The following is a 14,866-nucleotide window of genomic DNA, read 5'->3' as shown; positions in this document are numbered from 1 at the left end:
CCAGATTGTTCTAGTGAAACTACTTCACAGGATACCATCCTATATTTTATGGTCTGTTCCATGTGATTTAAACCCTCGGTTTCACTATATACTTTATGGCAGGCATAGGCAAACTCCGGCTCTCCAGATGTTTGGGACTACAGTTCCCAATATCCCTGACTGCTGGTCCTGTTAGCTAGGTGTGATGGGAATCGTAGTCCCAAACATCTGGAGGGCCGGAGTTTGCCTATGCCTGCTTTATGGTGTTCCCCTCCCCAACACTAAATGTTCATGCAGCAAACAGAGTGTGATACCATGTGTGATCAAGCTGTGAAAAGATGGAGGAAAAGAGGGAAAATGTAAACCCAAAAGGTGGTCAGCTGTTCAAGAATGAGCTTTCAGTGATTCTTAATTAATCTGCTTTCTTAAACATAGGCTTCCTTTACATAACAGCTAGTGGGATATGGGAATTAGGCAGTGTAAAGATCATTTTTTGATTGGCAGCAGGGATGGGGAACCTGTGGCCCTTGAGAAATTGCTGGTCATTGACCATGGTGGCTGGGGCTGATGGGTGTTGGAGTCCTACAGCATATGGAGGGCCACATGTTCCCAATCCTCAATTTATAGGTAAATAGGCACCATTAAACTGCTGTAGCATGTGATGCAAAAATGTCTTGCTTAAGTAAACGCTCTTCATTCTTCTTGTCTTCTATTATAAACCAGCTGAGACCATTGGGCTGCAACATTGTCAATGTTCCCAGTGACCAACATGGCATTATTCCAAAAGCCCTGAAAGAAGTTCTTTCCAGGTGGAATCCAGAAGATGCCAAAAAACCTAACAGCAGCCTCCCCAAATTTCTCTACACGATTCCTAACGGTGGCAATCCTACTGGAGCCTCACTGACGACAGACCGCAAAAAAGAAATCTATCAGGTATATTCATTAAATGCACATTTAATGTCACTGCTCTGGCAAAAAAAAAAGTGGGGGAGGTGGTTTCACATCACGCGAACCTGCTGGATATTATGTCTCAGGCACTAGCAAAATATTGACTAATAAAGAACATAGTGGAGAACAGACCTCTATATTACAGGGACTCTTGGGAAAGGTCAGTGGATTTTGGTACATTCTCTTCACAGAGATACAGAAATCTTCTCATCTGTAGTGGTTGGTGGGTGGAGAGGGACACTTAACTGAACTCCCATCCCTGGCATTGGGGGGCAGCAGAGAGATCAGTGCAGTGAATAATCACTCATAGGAATGCCATATGCATTGGTTCCACCAATTGGTTCCACCAGGGCATTTGCACCAAGCCAATCTTCCTGCTGTCTTACCCCCTTCCTCTCAGTAAGCCACAACAGCAGCTGTGATGTGATGTCAGGAAACCACTGCTGCCGCTGCTGCTGCTAAGATCCATCTGTATGGAAATCAGACCCCAAATGAACCCTCCAAGACTTAATGTGATTTCTGAGAGTAATAAAAGTGGCAGTGCTGCTAGTAGATGTGCTGTTTGGTCGTGATTGTAAACACATCAGTTTCTTAATTCTAGGAGAGTTCAACAAGGTACGTAATTTGTTTAAAGTCTAGAATGCCTTGGGACTAGGTCATTTGAAGCCCAGCCGCCACCACCACATCCATAATAACTTGCCTGGGCCTGAAGATCAATAGTTGTATTGATCTTATTGCTGACCCCTCCCCCATATATGCTTTTAATCAGTTACATATATATATATATATACATACATACACACACACACACACACACACACACACACATTTGTTCAGTTGTTTTTGGTTTTAACATGTTTATTGTAAATTGCCTGGTGATGGATCATCCTCAAAGATGGGACAGAAATATATGAAATGCATGTTCTGTGGCGCCAATGTGGTTGGGATGTAAAAGGGGTTTTTTATCCCTCTTTTAAGTTCCATATTTATGTACTCAAGCAAATACAATTTTTAGAAGAAATCTGTTGCATGTGGCTAATGACTTGCCCAATTAACAGATATACTTTTAAATCTGTGATTAAAGCATTAAACACACTCATTTAGAGTCTGGCATACTGCACTCTGATCCTCCTGACTTCCAGCCACTCGAGCCTGAAAGCGTATATGGATTGCTGCTACCCAGACCAATTTTCTTAATTAGCTTCCATGGAAAGTGCTAACCTGCATCCATATGCTTTTGCATGCCCTCTCTCCATTGGAATTACAGTGGTGCCCCGCAAGACGAATGCCTCGCAAGACGGAAAACCCGCAAGACGAAAGGGTTTTCCGTTTGCTGAGGCGCTTCACAGGACAAATTTCCCTATGGGCTTGCTTCGCAAGACGAAAAATGACGGAAAAAATTGAAATTTTTTTTTTGCTCCAAAACCCCTTATTTTGAATCGCTAAGCTGCTAAAAGCATTTTAGCAGCAAAACCGCTAATCCCCCACCCCTTAAAAAGCCATTTTTAGCCCTTAAATCGCCAATTGCGCTAATAGCGCTACTCCGTCAATGGGCTTGCTTCGCAAGACGAAAAGACCCGCGGAACGGATTCTTTTCGTCTTGCGAGGCACCACTGTAATTAGAATCCCAGCATTTTCAAGAGATGTGGGTGCATGTGAGAATGCACACAGATCTTAGGATCAGGGCAAAAATCTCCACTGCTTATTCATAATTCCATTTGAAACTAAGTTTGGATTCACCTGACACACCTGAAGACTACTTTGTGTGATGGTGTAATGGCTTAAAGGGGAACCATTTGGGGAACAGAATGTTTCTGATTTGATTAAATATTTTATTGCACGTATGTGTCAGTGGGTTGTTGTTTCTCCCCCCTTTCAGCTTGCAAGACAATATGATTTCCTTATAATAGAAGATGATCCATATTACTTCCTTCAGTTTGATAAGGTGAGTTTTCAATTCTGCTGTGCGCTAGCATAGATTTTGCTATCTCTTCTAACTTGCATCCTGCTGATACCACATTACTGATTGTATTTTGAAATGATATTTCCCTATTCTTTCCCCACCAAGCGGAAAGTTATGTTCTCATCATGGCATTTGCAAAAGTGCAAAAATAAAAGGATGTCATGTGCCTCATTTTTTGCAGTAGGGATGGACAGATCAGTCCATGTCTGGTTCATATCAGCTTAATGTACATTTATTCATGAGCCTGTTCCATTCTGTTTACACATCAATATACATTTTTTGAAATGCACAAATTCACATTATTGAGCTTTTTTATTTTGTATACAAAATACACATATTTTCACCTGTGGATGACAGAGGTCTTGAAGTGGGCAGTACAGCTATTCCTGCAGCTCACAGACAGAAACACTCAGAACTCGTGACAGAATACTTTGCTCCTTCCTTCCTGTTGAGGCTCAGACCATTTCCTGTCTAAGCTTAGAGCACATCCTGTTTGGGATCTCTCTCTACCTCTTCTTCCTCAGTTCCTCTTCTCCTTATCCTTCACTTTTTTGCCTCTGCTCCCCTTCCTTTCGCTCTTCATCATTTGTGTCTTGCCTTTTCCTTACCAGGTTACTATAATACAGATAGATAGATAGATAGATAGATAGATGATAGATAGATAGATAAACAGACAGACAGACACGCGCGCACATACACACATCTTTAAAAAAACATTTTTTACCTCATCCCTCTGTTACCTTTATCCCCCACCCAGCTGACAGGGCTTCAGTCTTCCAACTAGCTCTCCTGCATGGGTAAAACTTGTCCATCCTTGTATTCCAAAGTGGTTTTTAGCAACAAAAAGCCAATGGCAATGGGCACGCTTGGTGGTATTTGCAGTCAGTGCCCAGTCATTTGGGATTTTCTCACCATTGGCACAGCCCTTATTTTTGGCTCCTGACAACTGGAAAGAAGAAATCTCCAACCATATACTGAATTCAATGGCTCTGGCAAGTGGTGAAAAGCAAAATGGCCATAGTAGCAGCTGGGAAATGCCGTCATCTCAAACGTTGCCATTTCTCATGCAGACAAACAAGATGCTTTCTGGCAATGAAGGCATGAGAAAGAATGTGGGACTCTGACATCAGGGGCATGTCTGTGTTGCTGCATAAATAGGTTAAAAACTATGTACGTTTTAAGAGTTGGAGCCAACTAAGTTCTTCTTGGAGTAGAGTCATTGAAATGAATAAACTTAAGCTAGTAATGATCTATTCATTTCAATGGGCCTACTTTTAGTAGAACTAACCTTCCACAATGTATTATACACCCCTCTTATACTTCTGCTTATAAAGCACTGGAATTCTCGTGTTAATTTTTACTAACTGACCTTTGTGTTCTTTCCACAAGCCTTGGGCACCAACATTTCTTTCCATGGATATTGATGGTCGAGTTATCAGGACGGACTCTTTCTCTAAGATCCTCTCATCTGGGTAATATCGGTTTTTCCTTTCTTGACCATATGCCCCAAAATGGAAATGCAATGATGTGGGTTCTGAGCTTGGGTTTTCCAGCCACACACTGCAGAAAGAGCCTTAAACTATTGGTATAACCATAGGGGATGCGGGTGGCACTGTGGGTTAAACCACAGAGCCTAGGACTTGCTGATCAGAAGGTCGGCGGTTCGAATCCCCGCTATGGGGTGAGCTCCCGTTGCTCGGCCCCTGCTCCTGCCAACCTAGCAGTTCGAAAGCACGTCAATGTGTAAGTAGATAAATAGGTACCGCTCCAGCAGGAAGGTAAACAGCGTTTCTGTGCGCTGCTCTGGTTCGCCAGAAGTGGCTTAGTCATGCTGGCCACATAACCCGGAAGCTGTACGCCGGCTCCCTCAGTCAATAAAGCAAGATGAGCGCCGCAACCCCAGAGTCGGCCACGACTGGACCTAATGGTCAGGGGTCCTTTTACCTTTACCTTTATAACCATTAAAGAAAGACTGCTTCTCGCCTTCCCCATTAATTTTATTTCACTTACTTCCCCCCCCCCCATCTGCCACTCTGTCCTCCCTCTTGTCAGTTACTGAGAACTAAATTCTGCTCTTTTCTAGAGAGTGCAAGTACAGCAAATGCTAAGCATTCACCTGAGCTGTCAAAAGTTCCTTAGCTATAGGTGCTTGAACTCCTAAGTTCTTCTCCAGTTTCTGTAGTATTGTCTCATTTTCCTTCTACTTCCTCTCTCATAATTCTCTTCTATGTATTGAAAGTCACGATAAATGTCAGGAGCAAAGGAAGGTATTCCAGCACAAATGCATTGAATTGTAATTACATATTTAAATGATGAAATGTTACAATTTGAATTAATTGTTGTTTTTTTACATAGACTAAGGATAGGGTTTCTAACTGGTCCCAAGCCTCTCATCGACAGAGTTATTCTGCATATTCAGGTTTCCACAATGCATACCAGTACTTTCACGCAGGTAAGAGCCAACAAGGTTTCTAAAAGTATATGCAACAACTGTGGAAAGCTTCACTGTAACAACATGAGGGTTGGGGCAGCTCCTGGGGTGTAGATTTGTGGGGTGCATTGGGAGAGAAGGGGGACTATTCCATTGTGGAATTGTGCAAGCAGAAATCCTTATGCTGACAGAACATTCACATTGCACAAATTGGATACCAACCAATGAGAAAACCATTATGTAAAATTGTCCACCTTTTTAGTAATTTCAGCATAATTTTCACAAAGTTTGCACATGCGTGTGTGTAGATAAATAAGTGTAATTGTCACGTATTAGCACTACTTTTAATTTATTATTAAAAGTAATTATGAATTAAGAGGGTTGAGTTTAATTTAAAAAGACCTTTTAAGCGTTTGGAATCTGTGGTGTTAATTAACAACACAGAATGTTATGGGAACTAGAGCTTTTTGCAACTAGCCCCTTGTCGATTCAATTTCTATTCCTTTGAGTTAGCAACATAATTGAGAATGGTGGAAAGGGAAATGGCAACACACAAGGGAGCGGTACATGCAGTCTCTGCTTCTGGGCAAATGAACACCGCTTAAAACTTACACAGCAACACTGGGCCTAATCACTTTGACAGGGTTATTCTGTAGTTGTGGAACACCTTAAGAACTGGGCATACAGATTTATAGAGATCAAAAACCTTGGGGGGAGATAAGAATAGCTGTATCAGGCTTACAGGCTCACCATGCTGGCTTTAATCTCTGTAATATAATGTTGTTCGGAGTTATGTAGTTTTATTGGTGTGAGCCTCCCTGAGCTCCACTTGGGAAAGAAGGGTGAGCCATAAATGTGAAGCAATAAATAACTAACTAATAAATTAAAGGGGTTAAAGGGAATTTTGGATGTAATCTTACGTAACTTCCCTGACAGTAAGGCTCACTGGACTTACTTCTGAGTAAACACGGCATGCATGTTTTCCAATACCTAGGCATTCTAGCTTGTTTATTAGTCTCTGCTTGATAAGATATTTACTCTAAGCTTTACTTCCATAGCTTATGATAGCCCAGCTTCTTCAACAATGGGGACAAAAAGGTTTCTTGGACCACGTAGATGGGTAATGCGTGTATATTTTACATTACTATGTTGTTGTCATTTTGTTTTCACGTTGGGCTATTTTCCAGTAGCCCAAGGCTCCATGCTTAAGACTTTCAAGGAAACATGATTAGAATCAGGCCTCTACTTCTAACATTATCAGACATAACTGCTGCATTTTTTATACCAAGCAAGGCTGTACATCATGACCTTTGGAACGAGGGCAAGAAATAAGCCACTCCATGAGTGGCTAATTATAAACTTAAGGAACCGTGGAACTGCCAAGAAGGCTAGGGATGTTAAGACAGCTAGTGTCATCCAGTTTGCCTCACAAAGCAATTTGTGTGCAGTGTCTATTGCAGGCAAATAATTACTTCATTGGTCCTACTTTTTGTATTTTGTGCATCGAAGAGCATATACTCCAGTAGCTGTGTTGCGAGACCAGCTCCATTTGGCTCTTCCTTTCTATCTATCCATGAATTTCCATTAGAGCTGGCCAGGTCAAGAGTTTTGTAACTCCAGGAACTGACGGTGTCCTCCAACTTCTGCATTCCTTTTAGGTCATGTCTTTTTAAATTGCAAATTTATTTGCGGTCAAGGTTGCCTTTTTTGTTACTGTTTTTATTAATCTTACATAGGCTGCCATGGGAACCTTTTTTTGCTGAAGAGGAAGATAAAAATACTTAAATAACATAGAACTGCCATGGAAACATAAAGCATGTATTATTTTACAACTGGCCAATTAATAGTACCATTTTAAGAGCCTTACCTTGCCCCAGTACAGACACACACACACACACACACACACACACACACACACACACTTGTTAATAGCATACTATAGTGAGAAGCATATGTAGAGACCTACCAGGGGTGGGGGCGGAGTGTGAGCACAGTATTACATGGCACCAGTATTTGCATACTTAATGCTATGAACATTAAACATTCAAAACGGTGATGCGTACCTATGCGCTATTTACATCTATTGAAATCTATGGCACCAAAGAGGATATGCATACACAAAGACCAGCCATGTAGTTTTAACATATGTGCCCCATGAGGACTCTTTACATGTCACTCACCACTGGATTTAGGGATTTTTCTCTAAATCACCACTATCTCCCACCTGCCTGCCCCTAAAAAGCACTGACAAGAAATTTCATTTTGTGTGATAAGCCACTGCACGCAGATGAATGGCGAGGGACTAAAACCAGCTTCCACATTGCAGTCGCCATTTGTGTTCACTCCAGCCCTTGGTTTGTAACAGATTTCTGTTTCATTTATAAACTCGTACTCTTCATTTTTGCTATCAGAGTTTTAATGATTCAAAAGTTCTCTTGTTGAAATGGCTTTTCCTCAGTGATGTTTGTATTCCAGTGTGGTGGACTTTTACAAGAAGCAGCGGGATGTGATGCTTGTGGCAGCAGATAAGTGGCTAAAAGGTTTGAAGACAAGAGTAATATTTGAACTGTAAATCAATTGTTTTGTTCCTGTATGTGCCATTCAGGGCCGGATTTAGGTTTGATGAGGCTCTAAGCTACTGAAGGTAATGGGGCCCTTTATATGTCCAGCTGTCCTTTGTCAACAACAAATTATTGCTGTTTTTTGTGTTGAATATATGCTATATGGTAATTTATGGACCTAATAGTTTTCTAAAGCTGTTCGCACATAACAAAATATGTATTTTATCAAAGTAATTGATACAGAAATGAGCAAACCAGTAATATTTTAGGGAGCAGGCTAGCAAGCGGGGCCCATTACTTACATCATAGGTGCCTAGACAACACAAAACACCGTTGCTTTATGTAGGTTTTATTTTATTTGTTTTTTATTTTCTATTTTAGAAATGTGCATCCAGTTTTTTTTCCCTTTAAATTTTTTGGGGGGCCCTAAGCTATAGCTTGTCTAGCTTATACGTAAATCCGGCACTGATGCCATTGCGAGCCAATGTGGTGTAGTGATTAAGAGCAGTAGAATCGTAATCTGGTGAACCAGATTCACGTCTCCACTCCTCCACATGCAGCTGCTGGGTGACCTTGGGCCAGTCACACTTCTTTGAAGTCTCTCAGCCTCACTCACCTCACAGAACGTTTGTTGTGAGGGAGGAAGGGAAAGGAGAATGTTAGCCGCTTTGAGACTCCTTCGGGTAGTGATAAAGCGGGATATCAAATCAAATTGGTAGGGGAACCTCAGGCTTGGGGGCTGGATATGTTCCAGGCCACACTCCTCCGCAGCCCTTTCTGCACCTTCATCAGGTGTTTATACCTGGCTGGAATGTGTCCTTCAACTCTGATAATGCCTCTTTCATTCCCTGGAGGTGGGATAGGAAAGTGTGTCAATGTATGTAGAAACTAGCCTACTGTACAATGGTAAAATTTATATCCATTGCCCTGCCCACTTTTGTCTCATGTCCCATTCTTAGTGTCATGTGGCCCTTAGCAGATTGCTCAGAAGGGAATGTGCCCTCAGGCAGAAAAAAGTCCCTCACCCTTCCTATATGTGATGGAGGTGTACTGCAAGAAGGAAGGTAACATAGGGAGGAAGTCCATAATTTCCCTCATTTGTTCAGAAAAGTATATGAGAAGATGTGCACAGGAGATGGCTTAAGAGCAGCTCATGAGTCTTACAGTAAATCATCACAGAACGTAAAAGAAACCCAAACTTGTTAAAGAAGAAAAGTTACATTATTGCATGAAAGTTATGTTCTTACATGTTTCCTTTCCCTGACTGTTTCTCTCTCTCTCTCTCTCTTAAGGCCTAGCAGACTGGCATTCACCTGCAGCTGGAATGTTTCTATGGATGAAAATCAAGGGAGTTTCTGATACACAAGAGTTGATAATGAAGAAAGCTTTGGAGAAACAAGTATGAAAATCTATACTATCCTAGGCCTAAAATGATGTTGGGAGAGAGGGAGGTAATCATAGTTTTAACAGTGTCTAATATTGGAAGAGGCAGAAAAAGCTTACGAACTGAACGTGAAAGATTTGTCTTTAGGTGCTGCTGGTTCCTGGAAGAGCGTTTAACATTAACAGCTCCGATCCCAGCTCTTACGTCAGAGCTTCCTTCTCGCTTTCTTCTCCAAGCCAGATTGATCAGGTGAGTGCAGTCTTGCTGTGCCTGCCAGCTTGTCAACTCTTTGGTCAGATTTGCTATCATTCAGCCTCCTATCATCATTGTCACTACGGCCAGACTCACAGGTGCAAGTCTGGGGCCCTGCATCACCCAGAGAGCCCTGTAAAGTCCGCACAATCCCCCGAGGTCTGTGGAAACTTGGCCCTTCAGAGAGAGGAACATTTGGGAACAGTGGCCAAGGGTTTGACCTTCAAAGGAAGGAGCTCAAAGCATTCCTGTTTGGTGTAGGAATGTTGCCAAATCAGCTAATTTAGAAATGAAGCAGGAAGGTCCCTGTCCAAGCAAACATGCCACAGAAGGTCTGTACACACTTCCTGTATCTAGCTCTGGACCATGAAAGATAGACATGGGGCCTGGAGGGAGGAGGTATGGAAAGTGCACATCTTCCCATTCCTTGTAATGGTGCCTTCACATGTGCTCATGAGTCAAAATAGTCAAAGAATAAATAGGGCTTTGTTGAGACTTGTGTGGCAGACCCTGAACCCACGCTTGAATGGCTCCAATCCTAACCAGTTATCATTCTTATTTATTATTGCAGGGTTTTCAGAGGTTGGCTGAGCTCATCAAAGAAGCCTTATGATTTTACCAAACGAAAAATCCTTGATAAGCTAAAGAATCTACGGTCGAAACTCCAGCCTTTTCGAACACACTGGGGTTTCCCAACTGTCCACAGCAGGGAGAGCCGTTGTGGGGGACCTCCAGATGTTGTTCGACTATAACTCCCATCAGCTCCAGTCACCATAGCCCATTGGATGATGGGAGTTGTAGTGCAACATCTGGCGGGCATCCCATTGGCTACCTGTGGTCTGCAGAGTATGCTGTGACGTAAAATGCACGCCTTTCCCCTCATGATGGTGCTGATGTTTTCAGGCTGTCCATAGCAGATAATAAGGTGGGGCTGCAGTATTCAACTGAGCTTCATCCAACAGAGTCGCTGCAGCATGCAGAGAGCGAGAGGGATACAGTGGCAAGGTTGGTACAGTGTAAATTTTCCAGTGCAGCCAATTCACCATGCCAACCTGGCCACTGCCACAGAAACCTCCCTCTCTTCATCCGAGTGTGCTGCAGTGACTCAGTCAGACAAAGGACAGGGGAGCAGTGCACCTAAAGTGCCCCATCTGCTGCTAGAGGCTGTATATTGACATCTTGGAATATTGTTAGAAGAGTTTGGATTTGATATCCCGCTTTATCACTACCCAGAGGAGTCTCAAAGCGGCTAACATTCTCCTTTCCCTTCCTCCCCCACAACAAACACTCTGTGAGGTGAGTGGGGCTGAGAGACTTCAAAGAAGTGTGACTAGCCCAAGGTCACCCAGCAGCTGCATGTGGAGGAGCAGGGAAGCGAACCCGGTTCACCAGATTACGAGTCTATCGCTCTTAACCACTACACCACACTGGCTCTGGTTATTCAGGAAGATCTAAATTAAGCTATGGCTGAAGTGTTGCCCTCAATGAGTCTTGCTAATTTTTGCTAGATTGAAATAGTTTATAAAACAACGCCCCCTTTTGTGTATCAACATGTTTTCCCCAGATTTTAATGAGAAATTACCTTTAAACCATAATAGCACCCAGACTTTAGTAGAGGTGCCCTGCATCTTCTCCATCTATCATCCACTGAACAAAAGAGTCTGAAAGTAATAAGGAAAGAAGTAGCAAGAACTGCTAAGAAGCGTGGCTGCAGCCACCATTTCATGGCATCCTCCCAGAATTTACATTCAACTGATCAAATACCCATTTCCAAATAAATAGCTGCACTCTCCATGCAGAATGGCAAACCCGATATCTGTCTAAGGAAAGCAAGCAGATTGAACTCTTTCCACTTGGCAGTGAATCCCTGAAATCGAAATGGGAATGGCAAAAGTAAGTTGGGCCAAGGACTTTCTTATGAGTAAACATGTAAAGGATTACACTATAAATTATATCAGTGGTTCTCACTGGTGTGGCAGGAGAGAATGGCAAGTGTTGCGGGAAGATTCAAGGATGATCAAAGAAACATTTAAGTGTGGTATAGTATACTATCAAAATAATTTGTTTAAATAATTTGTTTATTATTTATATTCGCAGATTATGGATAGATATTTTTTTCAAAATCAAACAGTGCTAGAAGTTGTTACTTTTTGTTTTCCAATTTATTTCTTATCAATAAAAAATTCAGTGTGTCATGAGCAATTTTTGATTCTGACCCAGACAAAAAAGGTTGAGATCCATTGAACTACAAAAATGCAGATGAAAGCTACTTCTGCTGACCACATGATGCAGATTATAGTAATGATAGCCATCATATTTGTCCCTGTTTCTGTTCAGTTTTTTTACATAATATATAACCACCGTGCTAAAAGTATCTCTCAATGTTACTAGTTTTTTGATGATAATATATATGATGGCCACACTACTAAAATGATTTCTCAGTGTCAGTTGCCAAGAAGAAATGGTCCTTACTACTCTACACAGATTGACATTGTTAATTTTCTGATGTTCCAGCAGCGCCTGTGAGGTTTTCTCATGGTTGTTGTTTTTAATAAAAAGTTTAATATTAACTCTGAAAAGGGAAAAGTGCCTTCTCTTGGTAGAATATCTAAGGCCTTTATGAAGCATTTATGATCACATGATTAAGTGGATTGATTATATCTGTTATCTGGGAGTTTGCTTTCCTGAAATCTGCAACTGGAAAGTAAACGTTCAACTTCTTAGACTGAAGGTGGAACAGGCAACCAGTGGGGTCCTAAAGTTCTTTCCTAATATCGAAGTCCTCAAACAATCTCTGACTGTTCTAACTGATTTTAATACTGTATTTTTCATTGCTATAACCAGCCCTGAGACCTTATGGTGAAGGGTGAGTGAGAAATATAAGAACAATAATTAACTGATCATGGCTTAAAGTGCAACCTTGGGGCCCCTCTGATCTCAACTGATCTGCAAAATTCTCAGAAAAGAATCCTTAGAGCAATTATGGGTGCCCCTAAAAATATTCATTGGATTCTTCTCTTATAGACTTGGGAATCCATTTATTCTTGCATTTTCAATTATTGGATTAGAATTCTTTCAAAGACTCAGTTTTGTTGCTAAGAGCAGAATCTTCTCAGTCTACTGAAGAATTCTCTTGGCTGAATACATCTGGGAAGCTTGTGCTGATTCATAAATGTTATTTTCTAGGCAGGGGCAGACAGAGGACATAGTCAGCTAACGGTGGTTAAACAAATATATTTTTAAAGTGAATAAAATAGGTCTTGGCACAGACTGAACTGTCTGTGTTATCAAACGTCAAATCAACCCCACTGGTATTACTGACCATAAAAAGTATTTTACTGACATTATAAATTCCCTTTATGGAAGGCTCTGATCCTTCTCAGGTTCCAAAAGAAGCTTTCTGCAATTTGAAATAGTCATTATGGGGACATTCCTTTTAAGTAGTGAGAAGGAGGGAGCAGACAATTTAACTAAAATCACACAAGGTGATAACCTGCAACATTTACTTGCTGACATTGTTTTGGGGTGGAATCAGCAAATATTTCTACTAGAAACATTATACATATTGAACTGAAAATGTGCCTTTGCAGCAAAGTTTGCTCATCATTATTTTTCCTGAGCTTGTAGTGGATAGTTTTATTGACAGATGATAGCATAGATTGCATGCTATGTTTTTATCAAATTATTGGGGTTTGGTTATTATTATTTGTAGCCCTTAGTTAATAACAATACTTTGAGGGTATTGTGCTATGTAATTTGGTGTTTTTATATTGTAAGCTGCCCTGTGATCTTCGAATGAAGGGTGGTGTAGAAATTTTTAATAATAATAATATAAATAAATTAATAAATTATTATGTTATCAAAATGCACCCTGCATATAGCAACATTGTACTTAAGACTAAAGAACTGAATCTGTTTTAAACAGATCTCATTTTATAATCTCCCTTTCATGGGCTGAATCGTTAAAACAGTTTTATCCCATAAAAAGAGAATAAAGCTTCGAAGTGATAAACATTGTCTGTGTATTTGTATGACATTTTTGGTTTGCAAAATGCCAGCTTGATAGGAAGATAGCATGGTCAGAAATTCACCCAGCACAAGTGATTCTGCTAGTGGATGGTGGCTCAAGAGCTTCCCATTTCAAATGGTGGCCGGTGAAAGCTCTCTCAAAAGGCCAGGGGGGAGAATAGCAACTCATAAAGCATGAGGCGATACTCTGAGACATTATTACCTCTCCTCCTGCATGCAGTCTCCACTTGTGCCAGAGGGTTGCATCTCACCCAGTGTTCTTTGACATGATCTGCAAACTTTACTATTAATGCTAAAAGAAGAAAATGCCTTGGGACATATCACATGTGCAGTCAAACATTTTCGCCATGATTTATAACATATGTCAAATTATAGTTCCGTAAAGCATATTCAGATGTTTGTCTGAACATGAAGACGCTGAAAGTGTAGATGAGGGCTGGGTGTGGGGGGGGGGTTCCCTCCATCGCTGGTCGTCCCCATGTTGCTTGGGAAAGGCCTGAAGAGGTTTTCTATGAAATAGACTTCTCTGTGTGATCGGAGACCCTGCTTTTATCATTGTCACAATTGCTGTAGAAACTGCAGAAGGCGGGGGACTGAAGGGACACGCTCATGAGCACATTGAGGGGAAGTGCAGAGCATGTAAAGCTCTGCCAAAGCACACGCTTTGGTGACTGCATATTCAGACAGATGTCCAAGCACCTATAGCTGTGCCTTAAATGGAGGTGAGATTTGCACACATTGCCATTGTGGCAGAACCTGATTCTGGATTAAGACCCTAGTTAGGCAGCCGGGGCTATAATGCTTTATGCCACAACAGTCCCACTCTGGTCCCGCTGTGGATCAGCCTGTTCCCAATGTTCCCAAAATGCATTGGAGAGGGGAAATGTAAATATTCACCATCAAGATTTCCTAGGTGTTTGACCAGTTTCCATGGTTCTCTGCAGTCGTGCCTTTTGAATCAGTGTTTTTAAGTTGCTCCTGTTCTTTTCACCTCTGGACTTGCATACGAGGCTTAAAGGGCTCTTGTATCATTCAAGTTTGTAATGCCAATATAAAACACCACATTGACCAGAATAATGATGCACACTACGAATGCCCCTTCTCGGCTTTGTTTCCTTGCATGAGCAGCGCTCAAATGTTAACATAAATAATGCAACAGAAGCTCAAAGGCAACTTTGTGAAAATGCTCTGAGCCGTGTCCTTTGAGGGCGATCTGTTTCCTTTTTCCTTAAGAAATACCACGTAGAAACGAAGGTTTTGACTGAAAGTGTTGACAGAAAAGTTGTGTTTAGTGTTCATGCAGGCATTGTTTGTTTGTT

At 41.5% G+C, this 14,866-nt stretch overlaps 1 protein-coding gene across 1 annotated transcript in view; it reads left to right on the top strand.

Moving 5' to 3' along the window:
• Positions 1-14,866, top strand: part of AADAT (aminoadipate aminotransferase) — a 77,080-nt gene that overhangs the window by 13,032 nt on the left and 49,182 nt on the right. The window contains exons 7-15 of the mRNA XM_083398068.1: positions 703-912; positions 2,807-2,872; positions 4,280-4,362; positions 5,246-5,342; positions 6,380-6,441; positions 7,797-7,861; positions 9,175-9,281; positions 9,414-9,515; positions 10,090-10,122. Of these exons, the coding sequence (XP_083254194.1) occupies positions 703-912; positions 2,807-2,872; positions 4,280-4,362; positions 5,246-5,342; positions 6,380-6,441; positions 7,797-7,861; positions 9,175-9,281; positions 9,414-9,515; positions 10,090-10,122 (825 nt within the window). The remainder of the gene's footprint in view (positions 1-702; positions 913-2,806; positions 2,873-4,279; positions 4,363-5,245; positions 5,343-6,379; positions 6,442-7,796; positions 7,862-9,174; positions 9,282-9,413; positions 9,516-10,089; positions 10,123-14,866) is intronic.

This window comes from Podarcis tiliguerta (assembly GCF_965153285.1).
Source record: "Podarcis tiliguerta genome assembly, chromosome: 9".
Taxonomy (NCBI): Eukaryota; Metazoa; Chordata; class Lepidosauria; order Squamata; family Lacertidae; genus Podarcis; species Podarcis tiliguerta.
Note: the sequence above shows the minus strand (reverse complement) of the source record. Positions and strands in the feature narration are given on the sequence as shown.